Below are 23,115 nucleotides of genomic sequence, written 5' to 3'. Positions count from 1 at the left end.
TGAAACTGATTTTCATGGTTCTCGCAAAAATGAAAAGAGGAAAAGCTATAAATTTAAACTAAATAGATCACTTTGGAACAATTTTCAATGCTAAAAGCGTGATCCCCGAAGGAAACATTTTGGAAAAGCGGAGTGTAACGAAAACCATCTTCAAATGATCCAAAGCATTTCTTGCAGCGTATCAAAACTCCCAGGAGGTAAGTCGTTTTTGCCTGGCGCTTTTTTTTCTAGGATATATATTCACGCTCTCGTTTTTGCATACTTTGTTCCGATATTATTCGCTTTCCTCTTATTTCATTTCCATAAATCATAAAAAATATTTTATCCGTTCAAAAAGCTTTGCCAATATAAAGCCAGATATTCTAGCTTGGGCTTAAAACACGTAGACTGGGCGGAGAAAATCCATTTACTTTTTAAAAATGAGTTTTATCACGTTGGCGAGTGAAATACAATCTCAAAATGTCTATTTTATGGAAAATCATGAAGCGATGCTGAATTATTTTGAGTCGTTTGAGAGCTCCAAATAATTTTCAGCTGTTTAAAATTCCAAATTTTAATGATAAAACTAAAATGTTTACGTACAAATGTTACTGACATCCAATTTGGTCAAATTCCGCCAAGAATTGTGACTGTGCACGAAGAACAAAGATACTAACAAACAAACCTCTGTCTCAGATAAGATACTTTAAAAAAAAACTGCTGTTGAACGAAGTATACCTTCAACTCTGCTTATTATCGTTACACGAGGCTTTTTAAAAATATGCGAACCAAATTAAGAAGCAACTTCAAAAGGGGGAAAAATATATTACAAAGTAAACTTAATTTCGTCTCCTCCTCTATCACCTTTCCTAACACAATGAAATTCTTACAGAACACAATTACGGTGTAGCCGTAAGGGAAAACGGGGAAAGAAAATTAATTCAAAAGTATTCAAAGTGAACCCATTATAGAAGCTAAATAAATTTGAAAGAAATAAAATGCAGGAAAAAAAATTCAGGAAAGTTATAATTAGTTTAAAATCTTCAGGGACATGGAATTTTTTTTATCAAAAGAAGCTCGAGAGCTTTTTGTATCCGAAACAGAGAGAAGGGAAAACATTTTCTTACGTTGAATTTTTACCGTAGTCAAAGTAAGAAACCTTGTTTCGAGAAAGTATTCGTTCGTGCATTGTATCCAATATCATGTTAACACGAATAATAACAACGGTTAAAATAAATTCTGAACGGGGTGGAAATATCCGGCAATCAGTTATAACTACGGTTCTCTTTTTCCCAGTTTTTCTTCCCTCAAACAGACATTTTTAGCGCGGGAGAGTAGTCCCGGTAGGATATCGGCTTCCCACTCTCCCAATAACTCCAACCAGGCCTTCTTTATCAATGCTAGTAATAGTTTCAAGCCGAATGTTCACGCAAACTCTCATTTGAAGTCTATGACTTGAAGTTCAACATATCAGCTTGTGTATTTTTTACGCTTTTTCGAGAATTGTGCGAGAAGTGCTTCATGCTTTTTCGCAGGTCATTTCCCTATTTAACCTCAATTATTCTAAATGGAACGCAACCATTTGGTTAAATCTTTCGAGTAAAATTGAAAATGTTTACTTCGAGTAATGGTCATTTTTCGCTCAAAATTTCGAGTTATTAGCCTTGCACATGGTGAAGATTCGGTATGGAACAGAACGTGATGTTATACCGTAAAAAGTAGTTCTGTATTCAATGCCTGACCGTAACCCTGTGCTCCTGAGCCTCCGGGTCCCATTCCCTGGAAAATTAAAAAGATTGGCGAAAAAAGTTTCTTAACTGCAAAGAGTAAAATATAGTCATCCGTTCACTATCCACGTTTCCATTATAGGGTGCTTGCCTTTCCGATATGAGATCCCACTGATGTATTACGAGCCAGAAATAGTTTAACCTAAAGTTTTAGAGAGATTGAAAATTTCTACCCTGTATCAATAGTGCCTTTTGCAAGATGTTCTGGACCTCTGGGGTACTACAAAATTGAGAAATTGGTCACGTAGATCGCTTAGTAGATCCGAGAGTGATTGAAATGTTGATGGAGAATGATATAATAATTCGTTGTTAAAAAGAGAAATTCATTATTTTGGTTTAATCTACGTTTGATTTCATCTACTATGGGCTAAATGGTTTTTATCCTTAATCTTGTTTAAGTGGGAGAGTTTATGTTAGTAAAAAAGGAATTGGCCTTTACTATATACACTTCAGAAGGGATTGGGGTCGTTTAAACCGAGTCAATTAGGAATCCAGCATCCAGTACACAAACTAAAAACGTCCTATTGCTAATTAGTTATTTTTTATTTAGTTTGTTATATCCTAATATATCTTAATTTTTTTCCCCCAATGGACCTTCACTTGTAATGTTATCTGAAGTATTCTAGAATGACTTTGACGTCAATTTAAAAATACAAATTGCTTAATTTATGGATAATTCTATTAAAAAATAAAATTGTATCGATGTTACGCGACCTTAAGGTATTTTTGTAAAGAAACAACCAGCCTTTATATTTTCACGTCTGTATTCCTTTAGAAAATACTTCAGATTTGTTCATTCTGTAAGGTAGCTTTTCCTAGTAACAACTACTAATAATAGGGATTTTACCGCGACCTCGGAAAATCTAAAAGATCATTGAACTTCTCCTAAAGTCGATTTCACGACCAAAAACCGCAGTATCCCCGCATATCATTATTAATAAGATCTCTTACCACCCGAAACAGAAAAAAAGGATTCACCCGCCCCTGGGGCACTCCTTTAGTATCGATAAAACTGTATATCTTCCATTAACATCCCCGAAATGCCATTTTTCCGGTATAGACCATACGATATTAATGCAAAAGAACCTTACACTATCAGGGACGAGTAAAAAAGGAGAAGAATCGTTCGCGCATTTTAAAATAACAACCGTACGTCTTAAATCGCACAACGGGAGATAGGGGGATTTTGGGTAAAACTTGGTTCTCGCGTATCATGTAGCAAAGGCATTAGAGTTTCCGCAACGAACTGCCCTCTCGTGGGAATCAGATTAACCCCACTTTCTCCCACTGTAGGAGTCTAGGCTCGCGGTGTAGAACACTAGTTCGCTTGACTCCATTTCTACTCCTCCCTGACACTATCTAGCTTTTTACGATATTCAAACGTTAGGGACGAGAAACTTAAAAAAATTGAGCGAGAGAAAAAAAATTCGATTTATCAACGACAACCAGATCCGGACAAAGTATAAGGCGATGACCGTTATAGGAAAGGAGGGGAAGTAAGAGGGGGAGGCCAAGGCCTAGGCTATTTTTCTATTTTGTAGGAGAGAAATCGTTATTGGGCGCTCGCCCCATCCCTTTCCCATTATTTTTTTTTTCTTTTGGGCTCCTATCGTATCGGCGAGCCTTTTCCGACACAATAAATAAAGAAGTTCGTTCGGGGGGATGACAAAACATACATTGAGAACGAAATAATAGCCAAAAAGTGTGAAAGAGAAGGCTCCAACCTGAGGCTGGATCCCGAACTTATCCCTTCCAAAATGACCCTTATCACTGTGCGAAAAACGCCGAGCGGTTAGGTGTGGACAGAAAGTTCCTACGCGAACGGAAAACTACTTTCTATCAAGAACCCACATAATACCTGAGAACGTGTCTTAGGTTTTCATGAGCTCGTACACTTGTCGTTCGTTATACGCCTTCTAGATAGATCGGTTTGGGCTGGGTGTTGATTATCAGTCAGTCAGGAGTTTGATTTATATAGACATATAATGATTTTAAAAAGGTTTTAATTTGAAGAAAGCCACCATCTAAACACTATGCAAATAGGCAAGGTTTTTTGGCAGTCTTGATTTAGTAAATTTTTAATCGAAATATCAACATAAAAGACTAAAATACACGGGGCCATTTACCCAAGTCCTAATTTCGTAATATCACACCGCGAGTAACGCGTGGCGACATGATCAGATTTCTTCTGATAATGTTTTCCGCAAAGAAAGACGTTTTTCGCCTAGCGAAAACCTTCCAAAGCCGAATACTTTTTCCGGCCTCGCCATCGCTGGGGATTTGAGAGACGAAAAGTAGCCCCCGAGAAAGTTGCGTACAGTGATCTATGAAGTTCTAATCGCGAACGGCGCACACATCTTCGGAGAAACCTGCCAGAGAACTTAACGGCCCTCCTAACGACGCTTTGATACTCTAGAGAAAACCAAAAGAAAGCCTATACTCACCTCGCCTTATAAAAAATAGAATAGGAGACGAAGAAAAAGTAAAAAAACACAACCAAAAATTCTCTCTCTCACTCGTTCTTTTCCTTACTTCTTTCGCTCTCTCTATCTCTCTCACTTGAAGAAAATTACCGGACCCTATTGTCAGTGAAAGAATTTTCGGGTCAAAAATATCCCTATATATCCTCTAACCTTTTTCTTATTTTTTTATCTCTTTATTCTTTTGGGCTCTTTCAAAAGTTGATTAATCGAATGTATTCAAGAGTAAATCGATACTGCGTTTAGTTATAAATTATCGCGCAATGTTGAACTTGAATAATTTTATGGTAAATGTTAATTTGGACTCGGTAATGAAACGGTTTTACTGTTTTACTTTCAGTAAACGTAAGAAGAACGTAATTCGCTGAACAAGATAATATTATTTTTTAAATTGGGTAGGTTAATTTCATATTTGATAAAGTATAATTATTTAAAATTATTTCGCCTCATGTTTCAAATATTGATATTTCAAGAGGAAATATGCGTTAAAATAATGACGAAAAAAGTCTCCATTAAGCGAGAACATAATTTCGCAACGTGAGCGAGTACTTTTAGCTTCGGTTTAATTTACTTATGGCTATATATACTTTGGAAAGAAACGGGGTAGGGGAAGGAGGTGTTGGAGCAAATTGCTCTCTTTAATAGAGCATGATGTGTTTTTCACTTTTTTTTTGTTAGGAGTGTTATAGGAAAGAGAGGGAATTCTATCTTCTCACCTTTTTAAAAACGAACGAATGGGCTTCATTTTTTAAGTCTTAACTAAATCGAATTATACGGCGCTTCCGAGGCAAAACCCTTAGAAAGGAAGTAGGAAGCTAAAGTTGATTTTTGTATAAACCAGACTCAAATTGGGTGCAATTTTTTTATCTGCTTTGGCAAGTTATTAGTGGCGGGAGTAATTTAATAGAGAAAAACAACAGGCAAGGCGATGGAAATATAATAAAGATACTATACTTTTTGGTCCAGGCAAACCTTGTTGTAAAATAAATCTTATCTACGAAGGGATGTCCACACCAAGCTTGAGGTTTATTTACTAGTGGGTCCCTTAGCTAGTGGGTGTTGGCTAGCCCCTAGCCCACAGTTCCCTATACTAACTATTATTTTTAACCTCAGCAAGTTTTGATATTCAAGAGAAACCGCAAAATAAAACTAACTAGTAAGTTTTGGAAAGAACTTGCAAACTATACGCGGAAGGGTTTGTTCTCATGCAGGCTTTTCAGCAGATGCCATTGTCTGGGGTTGAACCCGGGACCCTTTACGGTCTACAGCAAAAATTTGCAGACGATAGAGTCAAGTTTGCCAATATTTTTACCGTCTGAACACTAACTCCTAGACGAGTTAAAGTAATCTTAATATGAAACGAGAAGAAAACCAAGAAACAAGCCACCTGTAGGGTTTAACAGAGAAAAAGTATGAAAATTTACCTTCATATGGCTGCATTTTATTAGAACGCAAAGTTAGAATAAATATGCCTACTAAAAAGTCCTTCCGTAATAGTAAAATACCTCGCAACCCTAACTTTCAAATGAATCTTCACTAGTTCATTTTATAATTCTATTCCCTGATCGAACTCAAACGTCTAACTTACTAAAATTTTCAAACTAAGTAATCTAATATAATGAGTTTCGAACTAGGTCTCTTCATAGGGAGTTGCTTTTAATTTAAAAGCTAAAATCCATTTAACTTACCCGTTACGGTAATCATTACTTAGTAAAATTTCTAAAATTAATTATGGAACGGAATTATGGAACGGAATAGGTACGCTGCAGTCTATATTAATTGATAGTTGAAGGATGGCGTGAATTTATTCGATTATCGGATGAATAATGAACGTGGCAGTAAAATACGCGCGATTATTCTGAAATCACGTGAAGGAGAATTTTGTCTAACGTTTCTCCATCAATATGAAAATCTTCAAAAATTTCATATTTTCCTATGGTGTATATAAATTTCAATTGTTTTTAGCGTTTAACCCGTTGTATATTCACGCATGAATTGAATGAATTCGTATAGATTCTGTAGTATATACCACTTAGCATTGAACAAGGCGAGCGATGAGGAGGCGAAAAGCGTGGTTCTCTCTTTTAATCTGAGCGTTGAGTCCTTTTTCGTGTTATTCATTAGAATGTCCCTCAAAGATATTTCGGCTACGATCGGCCATTTTACCGAGATGGCTAAGAGTCCTATAAGAGAGTGGCGAAGGGCTTTGGAGTATTAGTGTATGGGGATTTTCTTCCCCTATATACTCTTTTCTTTATACATTGTAGCCAAGGACCGCGGCTTTTTCGCTCCACTCGTTCCATCGCTTCTCTTCTTTCTTTCTTTATTCTTTCCTTTTCTTATATTTCTCTTCTCCGTACCCGCACCTCAACACCAAAACATTTTAACTCCATTATTCTAATTAATAAACTTTCACGAAAGACTATTGAAAAACGGACCTCGGTCGTGTCTCGCTTAAGTTACTGAACGTTTAGTAGACTTATCTGAAGGAAGGATTCAGCTTTTAATATATCTTTCAACTACTCTTATTTCTTTTCTTGAAACTATGAGAGAAAAGCATTTGCACCCCCAAATTCTCAGAACTTACACTTGCACCCCCCCCCCCGAAATTCTCCGAGCTTACACTTGCACCCCAAAATTCTTTAGACGTTTAGCGCTAAAGATCTCTTGCCAATTGTTGAAATTATATCAACACATGTTGGTTTAGAGTAAGAAAAATATCCATATGAAAATACGATAGTCTTCCTCCAAGATTTCCTTTTTGCCAAATTTTTTTCTCACACCCTAGGACATCCGTAACATAGCCAATGCACGCCCGGTGATTTTATATACATATATATATATAAAAAGTAGAAAATAAATATATCGATTGATACCTCCAGCACACGCACGCACAGAGACGGGGAATACTTTAGGCCCTGGGTTTCTAATATGAAGAGGGAGACCAAAGGCTTTAGTTATATAGCTTTGGCAGTGCTGGTGGCTTTTTCGTTCCACCTATTTGGGTGCTATCTTCGCGCTGGCTTAGCCCTCATGGTGGCTCTCCGTTAGACCCGTCATTACCGGTAATATAAGAGCGTAACCGTAATGGTAGACGGAAACGGTACAATGCCCAAGTTAAGTTTCTACGAGTGTAGTTTCCCCAAAAAGCCGCGCGCCTTAATAGAGGACGCCTTTTAGTTATTACCAAAGAGGAGTAAAGATCAACGTGCAAAAGACTCGGGCATATAAAGTTCTTCGTGATGAGAGTTTTTTCCGCTTCAGCTGATAGCTGAAGTACTAATCCCGAGTAGTGTATATTGAGATGAATGTTTGGGAGTGTATGGTTTAAAACAATTTATGCCTAATTTTTAAATAATATATTGTCTAATTACTCGGAAAATATGATATCTTGAAATATTTGTCTCTTTGCGTTCAACACACTGGTAGTACGGTTTTCTATTACTTGTACGTTTTCCCCAAAGGTGCAACCTCTATTATTTAAGCCTATTTTAAGGGTAACAATTCATTTTTCTTTCCTTATTCTTTCGTAAAGTGAAATTTCATCGTTTCCCTCCATTCTAAATTCTAATCACATTATAAGTCGTTAGAATCGTGTTTCGTGCTTCAAATAACGTTTAGGCCAGTTTAGCTTATTATTTTCCACTTTTTTTTGTTTACTCTGTTTGGTAGTCTCGAAAATCTCTTTTCCGCAATTCTTCAATTTTTGACGGATTACAAAGTGAAGAATTTTATTTTTTTCCTGTTTTGTTTTTAAAGTAAACGTCATGGAATGATTTATGGGAACCATTTTCTCCTTAGTATTTCGGTTTTTTTTGGTTTTATTTCACGAATTCCTCTACTGGAATAGCGTTTCAGGGATTTTGTTTTTTAACAATTGCGAATGCTTGTTGGTTGGTGAAAGAACTTTTGAACTTTTTGTCTTAACTCATATTGGTAGATGGGAATTTTTAAGGAATATAAGTTATTATACAATTATAACTATGATTTATTAGATTTTCGATAGTTTTAACGTTCTTAGTTTAGTTACTGTTAATTTTGTACTAACCATAATTACTCATTATACAATTAGCTAATTATTTATCACTTCTGGTGAAATCAAAGCCATCTTGCTTGGTTATAATTTTACATCCAAGATTCGTAGGCCTGCAATTTTCGCATTCCAAGTTTTGCGATTTTAAGGTGTTGTTTTGTTCTCTCGCAGACCGATGTATATTCTTGACTTAATTTAAAAAATTCATAATAGAAGGATAAAAGGGGATTGTTAGGGATCGCATCTTTAGGGAGAAGAGCACGATGTAGACCTATTAGAAGGGGGCTAAAAAAGTCATTTGCCGCGGACGTTACCATTAATTTCCGTAGTCGATTAATAAAAGTTGACACGTGGCAAAAGCCTTCTTCGTGTATTTTTGGCGGCGGGGGTTTTGGGATTAGATCTCTCCTTTTCTCTCACTCTCTTTTTCGTTGTATAAGCTTCCCTCGAGAGACATCATACTATATACTGCATCTCATACATTTTCTTTTTTATGGAAATTAGAAGTAAATGAACGCGAATTTATCAAATATTCATTGTTCCTTCGTCGAAAGTTTGTCCCTCCTGTGATTCCGCGATTTTTTAGACACTAAAAATGTGAGCTTGACCATTAGCGCGAGAAACAGCCCGACATGACGCGATCTAATCAAATAAGATCTGACAACATTTATATATAGAATTCATTAAAATAAGAATAAAATATTTTTCCAAATATTAAGTAGACCTTCCTATGATTTCTATTTAATATACTTCTGTCCAAAGGGATAAAAAGTGTTGACTTTTTTCCCATAGTCGCCCGGGCTGAGTTGGATTATACTTTTCAGTTCACTATGCTAATACTAAGGCTTTGAAATGGGATTCAGTTCGCACACATTTGTTTTATTTTTCTTTAAATTTTATAGCTTCAAAAAGGATTTTTCCAGTAGACGTTTTTATGTCCCCGTGATTTATTGATCATGGCTTTGACCATAATAATCCCGTTTTTAATAAATGCTTATGGTCTCCGAATTTTTTTACAACTTTTATAGCTGAATCTAAGAGTAATTTTCAAAATATTCAAATTAGGGTATGTTTTATACAAAAATTTAATGGTGATAAAATGGGGTATCGTTAATTTAACTGAGGCATTATTTACTTACATTGTATCATTTTTAAACTAACGCCTGTTTAAGAACTTCTCCCGTGTACGTTTGTGTAAAGCAGGGTAAACATTTCTACAGGCGTTCTATGGGAAACTAATGCTAACGAAATCGCCTGTAAGGTAGCTTTCTTCTAGCACTTTGAGAATAATTCATTGGAAAACATTGAGGGTAATTCATTGAAACTTTATCCGTTTTGAAAGTATATATTCCTCCAATAAGATAATTATATGAAGGAAATAAGTTGATAATAAAGAAATAATTCCTAGAAACAGGCTCTGGAGTAGTAGATGTTTGCCTTAGATTTTGTATATCTTTAAGCAAAATTCAGCTAAGTAGCTTTGAAATATAAGCCAACTCTTTCATTTTTAACCTAGATACGCTAATCAAAAATCCCGAAGGAAATGAGAAAGTCGCCAAAAATCTGTTTTTAATGTAGCTGTCCCCTAAAGCGAACTAAACCTTTCCTTTTCTTAGTGTAAAATTCATTTATAAGTTTTTCTTTCGGGTTTTGAGAGAGAGAGGGAAAGGTGACACATTTGGTGATGGGATTACCAACACCACCAGCATTGGCTCTAACCTTAGCTTTAGTCCTAGCCTTCTCGCGACAACGACGAGTCAATATCTTCCTCCGGTAATAAAAAAGAAAAAGAACACAAAAGATTTTCTTCCCGCGCGGTATCTCCGTCGTTTGCCCATTTTCTCCGTTTTTTCTGGCTTCATTCTTATCCCTGTCCGTCTAGCCTACCGCTCTTACGAAAAAAAAAGAATCTTCTTTCTTCATCCGGTCTGATAGTGAAGTTTCTTTTTCGCTCGAAGCCAATGCCGCCGCCGCCGCCGTGCGAGCCCCGTTTTTCATACCTTAGAGTAAATAACTAAGGAAGTCTGAATTATTTACAATGGGAAATTAATCGCGAAAGTACATCTAACCGATTCGACAGCCTCGTACTCTTTTTGGGGGTAATTCACACCATAAACCTCGATTCTAGTAACCCTAGAATTTCTGGGAATTTGAGAGGCTCTGATTCAAAATATTAATTCATACAGATTTTGCTGATTTTCTTATTTAACCTCCTTTGATGGCAAAGATAAAAAACCACTTCCATTCCTTGCTGCTATACATTCCTATAATTGTCTTAGCCTATTATGATGAAACCTCCATATCTATACTTAGTTCAAGCATTGGGATACAAAAAATAACTATACCTATATGGAGAAAAAGTTTTCGCTTCTCAGGTTTTCTACCTAAAACTCTCGCTTCATGAGCTAGGTAAAGCCGGCTATATGGGACTGAGAAGAAGAAAGGGCCCTAATGAAACTGGTGCGGGTTGGAAAAAGCGTGTTTTAACGGCTTATACGGCCCAAAGCGGCCCGGGTTTTTACCTGACATTTATTGAATCAACAGGCGGAAGGATTTTGGAACTGAATTTCCGGCAGATTTTGCTTTTTCGGTAGGTTTTATCGGGTACAACTGCTTTTTACCTTTTCCAGGAATACATACGGCTTATAGGAATCAATGTATCTAAGCGGGTTTTGTGGGAGGAACTAGACTAATAATTATGTATGAACGAAGTTAACCTAGCCAGTAATTTAACTCGCTGTTCAATGCGTTACTTCCAAATTGTGAAATCGCAGTTACAAAAGGCATCCAAATTACGACTCGTGACGGATGATACTCAAGTTCAGCCCATAGAACCCGCTTATAAATTAACATTGGAGATATGAGGGACACGCTGATTCCTATTAGTTGTATGTATTCCTGGTTTACCCGTGTTAGGGGTGTGTTTGGGGTGTACTTATTGATTGTATTGTAACGCCGCCGGTAACTCTATTAGGCCTAGTTGGGATTTTCCCTGATTATGTGAATTAAGCTTAATGAACTCTTTGTTAGATTGGGAATACTTTGCTTGTTAGCAAAACATCTGAAGGAAGGGTGACTAGACGTTTTGGTAGTTAATAACTTGGTTCGAGAGCGAGAAATTGGGTGTTCACAAATAAAAATACTACAATTCTCTACCGCATCTTTTGATGTTGTTTCTGTAATGATGTTGCCCCTGTACACAATTCTGTCTTTGACGCAACGCTAATACAAATGGAAATTCACCGTTAACGCGTAAAGTTTTAAAAAATACAGTATTTTCCGATTTCTTAAATCGACGTTTTGATAAATGTTGTTGAAGGAAAAGGTGAAAAATAAATATATTCTGTTTACTTCGGTCGACTAGGATATAAGTATAATTTCCGCTTTACACGAAAGAGCTGACTTACCGTCTAAAATTTTGCATATTCAGTCAACAAACTTTTTATAAGAATTAATACATCCTGAAGAGCACAAACTCTGAAAACCGTTTCATTAATCTCTCGTATCAAGGGTGGTGCGTACGACGTAGTTTTCGAGTATTTTTGCATAAACCATACAAACAAGCTACGGTACGGTACCAAGAAGAAACTTCTGGAAGTTGTTATCAAAAATTCCCAAAGCTAATTTATACGAACGTGCACTAACTTCATTAATCATCAGTTGGGAAAACACTAATGTATTCCTATAGAATTTCTAATTAAATTGTTCGGGACCATTTTCCCTAATCAAAGATTTTACCGAAATATATTTAAGCAACTTTTCTCGGTTTGACAAATTTAGTAGTACTTTTCGTTCATTTATTTCTGTTTCTCGCAAGTCTCAAAAACGAAAAAATCTTATTAAAAAGGAAGCTAGTTTAGAAAAGGGTCTCTCCCATTTTTATAGCCTCCTTAAATATAAAAGTGCGCCGGCCAAAATTTTACCAACTGCACCACCACCGGCCGCCTTACTTTTCCATACAAGTTTAAGTTTGGGGAAAAGGCTCCGGGCCTATGAATAACGGCTTTCCTCAAATTTCAATCCCTAAACGCTTTTTTGAAAAGGCATTACCGGGGGATATTTTAACTGACCATAAAAATCTCTCGAAAACTCCAGTAAAACGTGAGAAGGAAAAAAAGAAAGAACGGAGCGTGAACCAGCGAGAGGAAATCGGAATCTAAAACGTTTTTCGAGGCCTGTCACCTTTATTTCTTCTATTCTTTATACTCTTAAAAAGTAGGTAAAAAGAACTTTATCCAACTCGGTGCAAAGTGGACAATAGTATAGAGATTTCAATGGTGCCTCAAAGTTTTTCCAGGCAATTTAGTTCGGTATATACGCTTAAAAGGAAGACGATTCGCTCCTACCAAACATCTCTCTCCAGCTCCTTTCCAAAATCACGGACTTTCTATCATCGGGGACTGACTTTAGTTAGGTCTATCAAACTGAAATGAAGTGTAAACGATATAGATATATTTATTTGTGAAAGCCACTCGCTTGATCGCCGTTTTATCGATGTATATTTCAAAACCTTTTGACCTTTGATGCCGAAATAGTTTTTTTAGAGAATTTGGCCTTTATGTGTTATGGGGGTCTATATCAAGTTTATCTTTCTATCAAATAGAGCTTCACCATTGGATTCCAAGGACTTAGTCCCTGTTAAATGGAGGGTCCGTGCCTTTTTCGAACTTGGTTGTGTCTAGATACGGGAAATATCTTCTTACTCCCTAAGCTACTATTCTCCTTTTAACAATTGTCTCGTTTTATCCGTGGCCTCCTCATACTAGCATCATAGGGCGAAACGCAACAGAGATAGAATTGGCGAGACTATACGATTTGATTCTGTAGATCGTTTGCTATATTTGTATTTAAAGGAAAAATATCTTAACTCACCATTTTTGGAAAGCAATCGAAATCTAATTAATCTTTACCATTGACGCCGAGAATTAAACACTATAGGACTTAAGGACTTGGGATTTAAAAGAATCTTTTAAAAGCGCTCCAATTCCACTTAGTCGTTATTGGGTTTAAACTTTATAATTACTAAACCTCATGACGGATGTATGCAGTTCCCAATGGTCATCCTTAAGTTTAGACAGAAATCCCTACATCCCAAACCCAAACATACCGTTCTTTGTCTCAAAGAGTGAACGAAAGCTAAAAACCGTTAAAACCTCCGCAATATCGAGCCGACCTATAGTGTAACCAAACAGAAATAACCACTCCCTTTACGATAGAATCTTTCCTTTTTTTAAAAAGAGAAGAAGAAGAAAAGAGAAACAAAAAGAGATGGTGGAAAATGGGGGTGGAGATTCGAGCAAAAATAATGGATGGGAGAAATGGAGCATTGGTAAAATGAGAAACTCCCCATGCACCCGCGATGCGATGCGATGGGAAGAGGAGAAACAGTAGAAGCTAGAACCGGGGTGAAAGTCAACCAAGCAAATCCTAATTTTGCCTCTATCCCTCTATAAAGGATGTAGAAAAAAAATGTCGAAAACGAAATAGCTTCCCAAGCAAAAAGAAACTAAGAAAACTGAGCGGCAAAAAGAAAAGAACTATAACCGCGAAACAATCAATGGGTCGCGGAAACTACCCAGCTAATTCACCGCTAAATGCGTCAGGTTTTAGTCCCACACTGTTGTATGAAGGACGAATAAAATAAAACTCTAACGGAATTCTTACTGAATCTGCACGATGGCATACGAATCTCTTCTAACGTAGGCGGTAGATCTGGATTCCGCTTTGGGGAAAGTCTAGCGCTTACGAATTGAAATTCCTCTAAACTGAAACATTTGCAACATACTGTTTTTGGATAATTAGACCCGAGTGTCAATGTATGTGTTAGGAGGGTCAGCTTCAGAACACGCGCGTATTCTTCATTTGTTTATGTAACTTTGGATGTTAAGCTTCCAAGCTACAAATGTTTCTAGGAAGCTGAAATTTCAAATTAATAGGCGTCTTCCGCTAATTGTTTAAAACTCATTAAATTTTACTATTTGCCCATGTATAGATAAATTTTCCAAAATTATTAAACAAACGAAGTCGTTTTATATCATGTACTTGATGATGCCATACATTATCACGGAATAATTAATGGGTCAATCTTAATTGCAAAATCTATTCCATTCATTGTCAACGATAAATATTTCTTAAGGTTTTTCCGAACATGCAAGTTATAAATTAAATTCGAAAGGAAACTTTTTAAATTGTCTTCCATTTCAACAATAACAATTGAATTCAGTACTTGTTACCTAAAAAACATCGTGAAAAAAATCAGTCTCGTCCATGGAGAATTTTTATCTAACGACTCTATAATTCGTCGTGATTTTCCCTTCCTAGAGGCCTTGATTCACGCGCTTCGGGTTCGGGGATGGAATACGCTGTTGAACTATACATTTTTTATAAGTTAATTGACGCGAATATAATGTAAGTGGCAGCAGACTGGCGCTGCGTGCCAGAATCGGGGTTTAACCCGAAGAAAGAATGGATAAGACTGAGCGCGGGGGAGGATATAAGAGTGGGTACTCACCGGAAATGATCCCTTGGCAACAACGGCATCACCGTCGTCGTACCTTCTCGCTTGTCGAGTCGAGTCCCGCGGTTCTGACGGTTGGAAGAAGCGTGGAAGATGACTTCCTTTCGCGTGACCGCGAAAACCCCCATTCACTCCCGCGGCTGCCAGAGCTCCGCGTCCCTTTCTCCGAGCGAGGAACGATCTTTTCGGCTCGGTAACCCGCTGACCAATTCCATTCCGCCGCTAGTGGGAAAACTACCGTCCCTAGTAGGAAATTTCGTGGTAAGACTGAAAGAAGCAATCTCACCTGTTTCAAGTTATAGCGAAGATTCAAAGTCCGTCCTCAACATCTCAATGAGAGTCCAGTGTCATCTTACGTTAAATTACCCTTGAAGTCAAAGACACGGAAGTGATAGAGTTCTTTCAAGCCTTTTAAAGAGTCCTCAAGTTGGTGTGTAAGAGAAACATTTAAATCCGTCAAGGCTTCTTGACGTGATAACTTACGTTGCTCTCGTTCAAAATACTATGAAATCTTTGGCAACACTTGATGAACTACTTAGACAAATGCAATTATTTAAGTACAGTTGACATTTTGCGTAAATCCATCATCAGTAAAGAGAAAAATATGGAAATTCAAGAGAAAATGCTGTCAAAGCACTTTTCTTAAAACATTTTGAGGCCACTCTACCTTAAGTTCAATTAAAACACTATTATTTAAAGTCATCCCAAGCCCATCGTTTTCAGCCAACATTTGGTATTATTTCTTGACAAAAAAACTCCCATTTTAGTAGGATTTCCTTTCTCCCGTTAGGAAGAGCATTGAGAAGAGGGGAGAGAGAGGGGGAAGAGTTGGAGAACCCTCCTAGAGCATGCTTGCACGCGCTTCCCATAGTCCTATCGAGATCGATCGAGATTCCGGCGCGTCGCCTCTAGAACTACCAACGAAGCTCTTATGGCCTTTTGGAGAGAGATGACGAGAGAGCGGAAAAGGTGATGCGCGCGATGAACGGAAAAGGAGGAAACTACAAAGAACTCGCCAACGACAAAAGACGTAAAAAATTGGCGCTCCGTCTACTAGCTCTTGGAAAAAGGAGAGTGAACGGAAGGGGTATTAAGCGTTGGACAATGCCTCGCTCATTTTTTCCTTATTTTTTTTCCTACCACCCCAGATATACGAAACCCCTAAAAAAATGTGATGGGAGGAGAGTGAAAACTCTATCCAAGAATCAAGAAGATCGTCCCGAACATGCACGGGCCTATTTTGTGAATGAAAAATAGCGGATTTCTTTGATAGATAAGCTTAGGCAAAGGAGAATGTTAATATATAGCAGTCTTTTTGGACTTCGTAAAACTTACATCAAACGATGATATTGAATAACCATATGAATAATCATGGAATGGAAGTTCTGAACACGATTATGTAATTTGATTACAAAGTTCATTTATTTATTATTATTAAGTCTCTAGCATTACGAAGTATAAGTAGAGTCATACTTATGGAACGTATCTTATAAACTTATGGTGGTATGGACCATGCACTCAATTGTACTAAATTATGACTGTATATGCAGATATTAGGTTGGAGAAAGATATTTGTAATCGCTTCTCGGGATCTTTTTATTCGCGATGACCGAAAAAGCGGTTCCAAATTTGCCAAATATATCGTTTTTGGCCAGCATTCGTAACCATTATGAAGTGGTGGCGGTGGGCCTTGTCCTTTAGCTGATTTGTTTTGGGGAAATTTGATTTATGGATGACGTCGGCTTTCTTTTCACTCCATTTCCATTCCCTTCCCATTTTGCATCCTTGTCTTTTTATTTCTATTCCTACAATGCTGTCTCTTTGAAACTTAGCCCATTAAATTCCGATTTAGCATGGTCCAAAGGAGTGGGGTCCACTTTTATCGCGTAGTAGCCCCATTGGAAAATTGAATTTTACTCGGTTGTAGGTGATTTAAATCATTTTTATTTTACTAAAGAATTGAAAATAGAGAGTTTTTGATTAGTTTCGCAATCCTTCGAATCATTTTTCATGTTGCGTTGCCTAGCCTGACAAAATGGTCAGATAGGAAGATAAGAAGTTTAGCAGCGTTTCATTTTAGCAGCCAATACCAGGTTGAAACAAGATTGAGTGGTACCGGTGGTACAAAACCTTCTTCAATTCAGTTTAAATGGTAGACTAGGTTTAAGTTAAGAGTACAATTATATTAAATTGTAACTTTGACTGCATAATATTTGAGTCAGAAAAAAAAACGCAACTATCTCTTATTTCTTAAATATTCCACAGACGAAACTATTCGGTGTACGAATTTATAACAGGATATTTAAATTAATGATGCATAGTATACCCTAAAAAACAACTTTTTATAATGAGGCTTAGTAACTCGTACGTAACGTTTGTTTAATCTTTCATCCCATTAGACTTAAATCAAGGACCTGCACTATACACAATTAAAAAAAAATCCTCCTTTTTTTTCATGTCGCGAATAAATTTTACCTGAAGCTTTGAAGGTAAAAGAATTTAAATTTAAATGATTGCCTTTCTTTTCTCAAGAAAGCTCAACTGCTCCGTCTCTATAGGGACCACTTTGTACTTTGGAATTTTTTTCTTTCTCGTATAAACTGGTGTTTTATCAGCGAACGAGAGAAAAGAGGAGCGAGAGAAAAAAGTTTGAAGAGCGAAACAAGCTCTAAAGGAAGCTAATAGAGCATCCCCATTAGGCTCAAAGGATGAAAAAACGTGTAAGAAGCGAGAGAGAGAAAGTTGGGTGTAGAGTGCATGCGTACGAGTTTGTGAAAAAAAAACTAAGGATAAGACTCTTCCTTTCCAAATTGGATCCTTGAGACTTTAGGTCTACTTGTACTTGGGTGATCGATTAAGACGTCCACTATGTTCGGCGCGATAACATTGGCTATACCGTGTAAAAGGAAACTTACACTCTTTTCGATCTTATGGCCCACCCTCCGTTCGTCCAACTTTTACACTTTAGGTTTTTATATTAGAACCGTTTTGGTATTTAAAAAAAAAGTCCGATCAAGGCGAACTTTTTCCCCATTCAGGTTTCCGTATGATTCAAGTGCCATTCAACATGTGTTGCAATGTAAATTATTTAATTTTCCATGTAGCTTTTATATACAAGAGCATTTACATAATTAATGGAATAATTTTCTTGGCGCGCTCTTTAAGGAGCATTCTTCTGGATCCAGTCGATGAAGTGAGACACTTGGGTGTACACTCCGGGGTAGTTTGGTCGAGCGCATCCGTATCCCCAGGAGACGACTCCAACGAGGACACCCTTTCCGTTAACCCGTTGAACCAATGGTCCACCGGAATCTCCTTGGCAAGAGTCCTTGCCGCCAGCAGAAACTCCGGCGCACAACATAGAGTCGGCGATGGCGGAAGATCCGTACGCGGCACGGCATTGGGCGTCAGATACAACTGGCAAGTCAACGGCCTGCAAGATGGAAGCGGCCGATCCTCCTTCTCGGGTGGCACCCCATCCGGTAGCGGTAACGGTTCCTATAATATTTGCATTAGCCTAGTACCATAATTGTTGCCAGAGTATAATTTCGTACCACTTGGTTCACTGCGAGAAGCGGGAAGGCAAGCCTCGTTGACTACGGAGTTTTTGCTGATGGCGCTAGCCAAGACCAAAATAGCGATGTCGTTGTTAATGTTTTGAGAGTTGTAACGTTCGTGGACAATGATTTTAGAGATCTATGGGCGATTTCAAAATTCAGAAACAAAGGCTTAACGAAATTTTCAAATTCAAATACTAGCGCTAGTGACATCTAATTTTAGTGAGGGGCTACCTTCTGTAGACTGTTAAGAGGTCAAGTATACGACTATCTAATAAAAATGCTTGGAATTGTACCTATTCATGGTGTCAAAATCCTCAATAAAAATGAGAATATAATATATAGGATAGTTATATGGCCTTCTTCGGAAACCATTAATTAGTTTTCAGTTCCAGGGGCAAGTACTAGAAAATATCGACGAAACGCTAAGCCCTAATGAAAGTTTCGCTATAGAATTATCTTTCTCCCTCATTCTCTCTCTTCTCCCATAGAGATCAAAATCTCGCATCTCCTCCTCCACGCCCTACCTTCCTTCCCTCATTAAAAGCGACCGATTGAAATTTAAAGCGAACTAGGGTAGTTCGTTCAATCAAGATTAATGAACTTGGATCCCAGCTCAGCGCGCTCTCTGGATGGATATCGACTTAAAATATAAAGAGAGGGATCAAGTCCGTGATATATACCTTGTGAGCGGCTTGACTGCTTGATGGAGATTTTAAGTTGTGAGCTCCAACGACCACCTACACGAGAAGAATCGATTTTTATTTTTTGTAAGAAATTCAAATTACTATGTAAAGAGACTTAGGAAAGGGTAATATAGTGAGTTACCTGGTAGTTGCTAGCGGCACCTCTGTGGATGAAAAAAAGAAGTGTTAGTTTTGAAAATTTTTAGATAAATACCGTGTTCATCTTGAAAAAAAAAGTTATTTTACCCTTCAACACAATGGGCTGCGGTTAGAACGTATCGGCCACCGATAACGGAACCTCCACAAATGTGAGAGAAACTTCCGAGCCAGCTTTTTCGTTGCAAAGATACCTATAGAAAAAAAATCATATTTGTACCTAAAAGCCCATCTTCAATACGAAGATTTTAATTACCTGCCATGGGAACTCTCCTTCCAAAGCGTTTCGACCTCCAACAATCTTGTCACCATCATAAGTCACCTTACTAACTCCGCATGATCCGCTCTGTGCGAGCCTAGCCCCGTCTTCCAGCCCATCCAACTGAAAATCCGCTGGCAAGTTAAGCCAGGGACTAAAAGCTGATAAATTTATACACATTTGTTAAATTAATCCCTTTTGAAAGGTCATTCTGCTTGAGAAAGAGCTCTAGATTTGGTCGACGTATAGTTAGCTTATTTGAGTTTGCCTTCCAATGGTCTACTGATGTCAAAGATCAGCAACTGGCTCTCTCATAATTTCCCAGTCTTTAAATGATCTTGGGTGTCGTCAGTAGAGCATTGCGAGGCAAAATTAAATAAGCAGAATTCATCAGTGAAATTTATTCTAGTTTCCAAATGGAATGTTTCGCAGGAAAGCCGTCCAATGGAGCTCGTTCTGAAATAACTTCAATTAATAATGACTTACCGGATGCAGCCACCAAGTAAGCGGAGAGTAGAGCGATGGAGACCTTCATCTTGAGGACGAAAAAATCTTTTCTGTCTTAAGCTAGGAAAGGATTCGTCTTTTATACTTTACGGCGTTATACTGTTGGATCAGCCATGAGATTATCACCTGTTTTTTTATTCTTTTACAACCCTAATTAAGCCTCTTATATCTTTACAAAATTTATTAAGTGATATATATACGCTATCTTACGTGAAAATCTTGCGTCACCAGTAAGATTTACATAGGGTGCAATTATGAAATACATGTCCGGGTACGACAATATTTTATTTATTAAAATATTCGAGAGACCTTGCAACAAAATATATGATCGAACTCTGGATTTTTCTATTTTGTTAACAGAAATTTACAAAAAGTTGCACTAAGGTAACATTTTCCTTTACAACCCCGAGATGCGGAACAAAATCCAATTTCAAATTATCATGATTTTTATTATACTTCTTGCTCGGGTTTTTTTTTATTGACTGAAAACCAGGAAGAGTTTCCTGTCTGTCTATGTAGACACAAAACCCCAAATAGTATTGCGGCCAACACTTCTGCAATATCTGCATTACTTGGTTTAAAGAAAAAACTAATATTTTTAAAAACTTTTAATTCATGGTTTAATTCTACTTCTAAGCGTTTCGTAGGCGTGTCGTTCACATTGTGTTCCAACCAAGGAGTCGAATATGAAACATAGAGCGTCACAACCACCACGGTATCGTGGCAGTGAATGTACAAAGAATATCGTCAACGGACAAAAAGAAATGAAAAGAAAAATCCCTTTTTTCGTTTCGTTTTCTTTGCCAACATTTGATTCAGATTGGAGGAATGAAATGGGAAAATGTCAATATTAAGATGGAATAGAAATGAATAAATAAATTTCTAACGCAAAACTGTATGATTTATGGAGAAAAGTGAGGTGTAATGCTAAAAATATCCGAATTCTAAGGTAATTCACGTTCATCCATTGTTCAAAATAAGAGAGAAGGTATACATAAAGTTATTCTTATATTCGAATTCTGGCTGGTGCAAATATTAATGATTTTTCACTAAAAGTTATTTAAAGTCAGAAACTGTCACGTCATTATCGTGTCTTATGACTTTATAAGGAACTAAATATCATTGACCTTCATGAACCCGAAATTTCGCAGTTTTAACTTTTCCAAGTAGAAGACAATAAACGATTCGAGATTAAAATTTAAATTACCGGTACGCGTTTGATGTAAGAACTTACGTGTTTTACAACATTAGCGTGATCGTATAATTCGGCGATTAGCGAGTAAATCGCGAATTTCTCGTCTTAATCCTTATCTTAACTCCTCTATGGCTCTTAATCCGGACTCTTTATTATCTAAAGTTAGTCGTAAATAGTTCCTCGGAAATAGCCCCGTATTTTCTCGCGTAACACGTTTGTGCCATAAATATGTAACGAGATTACAAGAGATTAGCGAGTTAAAGACTCTACAGTCATCATTATTAAACTCTAATCTACGAAACAGATCCTCTTTTTGAAATTGGAGAAATAGTATAAAAAGTAAAGGAGTTGGATAAAACTCTAAGGATTTCTCTTCTTTTGCCAGGAAAGATGAAGGTCGTCTTCGCTTCGCTCTGCGTCATTTTGCTCGCCGTTAACGGTAAGCTAAGCTCTTGGTGTTCGTTAGAGCGGAGAAGAAAATCTCTTCCCGATGAAGGCGTTAAAACAACCTGACCGCTGTTCGCCTCAGTTGCTCATTAAGCTTTAATTTCTCGACCTAAATCTACAGGTCACGCTTGGCTTCCGTTGCCTGTGGCTCTTCAAGGAGACGAGCCCAAAATCGAGCCGAGAGTAGCTTTAGGAACATGCGGGTTAAGCAAGGTGACTTATGACGGTGACAAGATTGTCGGCGGACGAGATGCTCTGGAAGGAGAATTGCCATGGCAGGTAACTTGAGTCACTTGACCCGCGATACTTACCCAACTCTGATGTTTAATTTCATACGACGCTATGTCCTTGTTTTCGTAGATTTCACTTCAGAGGAAATCGTGGTGGAGCTCTTCTTATTCTCACATTTGCGGAGGATCAGTCTTGAACGATCGTTACATCATTACTGCCGCCCATTGCGTTGATGGGTAAATATTTCAATACATCATCACCATCGCAAATGTAATATTAATGGAAATTCTCGTAGAGGATCTCCTGGAGATTTCCAAGTCGTTACTGGTGCCCATAACCTCAAAAGTGTCGCCGCGAAACAAACTGCCCACAAGGTAAATAACAAAGCTCGCGAGATGTTTGCAGCAACTACTAATGTTACTGTCGTCTCTAGGTGAAACGTGTCATTGCTCACGAAAACTACGACAGCTATACTATTTCGAACGACATCGCCCTCTTAGAGTTGGCTTCTCCTATTGACTTGGATGGTTCCGAAGGTTTTGTGAATGGAGCTTGCCTACCCCAACAAAGGGAAGACACTACCGGAGTGGTCACAGCATCGGGTTGGGGAGCAGTTCGCGAGGGTAGGCGGGAAAGTTTTTGCTAACGTAGATTTTCTTGAACAAAGATTTAACTATCTGTAGGTGGTGCCGCCGCTTCCGTTTTGCAAGCCGTAGACGTACCAGTTGTTTCCGACGCCACTTGCCGATCCCAATATGGAGCTTCCGCTATTGCTGACTCCATGATTTGCGCCGGAGTTTCAGCCGGTGGAAAGGACTCTTGCCAAGGAGATTCTGGTGGACCTCTGGTCAAGAGAGAAAATGGAAAAGCTACTTTGGTTGGTGTTGTATCCTGGGGATACGGATGTGCTAGACCAGGTTACTCTGGTGTATACACTGAAGTGTCGTACTTTGTCGATTGGATCCAAAAGAATGCCGTTTAAATAATATAAAGTTTGATTTTTAATACAAATGTATATAGTACATGTACATGAAAATAATTTTAGTTGCAAATAAATACGTCAGGTATATCAAAAATATATTTGAAATAATTTAAGATTACGAATACAAGATCAGAGGGTGATGGTAAATTATTATTATATAGGATTATTATATGCATAAGTTCATAAGATATGTTTCATAAGTTTGTACTGAGAGCTTGTCATGAAGTGACGTAGGTGAAACGCCGTATATTTTCCTACAGAGTTTAGTCAATTCTCGCGTCGTTCTTGAACTAGCTCTC

At 37.7% G+C, this 23,115-nt stretch overlaps 2 protein-coding genes across 3 annotated transcripts; one reads left to right on the top strand and one right to left on the bottom strand.

Annotated features, from left to right (window-relative positions):
• Positions 1–69: 69 nt before the first annotated feature.
• LOC149609945 (trypsin-1-like) lies at positions 70–22,910 on the top strand. 2 transcript variants are annotated; one of them, XM_089860019.1, is made up of 7 exons: positions 70–197; positions 21,542–21,595; positions 21,725–21,882; positions 21,964–22,070; positions 22,130–22,208; positions 22,268–22,457; positions 22,518–22,910. In XM_089860019.1, the coding sequence occupies exons 1-7, from the start codon at positions 155–157 to the stop codon at positions 22,814–22,816; spliced, it is 930 nt and encodes a 309-aa protein (XP_089716145.1). In that variant the 5' UTR covers positions 70–154; the 3' UTR covers positions 22,817–22,910. The 2 variants fall into 2 exon arrangements, with proteins under 2 accessions (XP_089716145.1, XP_089716146.1); XM_089860020.1 differs by lacking the exon at positions 70–197 and adding an exon at positions 20,352–20,910.
• On the bottom strand, positions 17,888–19,989 carry LOC149609946 (trypsin-1-like). Its single transcript, XM_089860032.1, has 7 exons — positions 19,941–19,989; positions 19,452–19,615; positions 19,286–19,389; positions 19,182–19,203; positions 19,037–19,093; positions 18,351–18,492; positions 17,888–18,294 (listed from the first exon to the last, which is right to left on the bottom strand). Exons 1-7 carry the CDS (start codon positions 19,987–19,989, stop codon positions 17,957–17,959), a joined length of 876 nt encoding a protein of 291 aa, XP_089716158.1. The 3' UTR covers positions 17,888–17,956.
• Positions 22,911–23,115: the final 205 nt, after the last annotated feature.

Source organism: Phalangium opilio, unplaced genomic scaffold (genome assembly GCF_054372755.1).
Source record: "Phalangium opilio isolate 3A_F unplaced genomic scaffold, DU_Popi_V2 ptg000344l_1, whole genome shotgun sequence".
Lineage (NCBI taxonomy): Eukaryota > Metazoa > Arthropoda > Arachnida > Opiliones > Phalangiidae > Phalangium > Phalangium opilio.
Note: the sequence above shows the minus strand (reverse complement) of the source record. Positions and strands in the feature narration are given on the sequence as shown.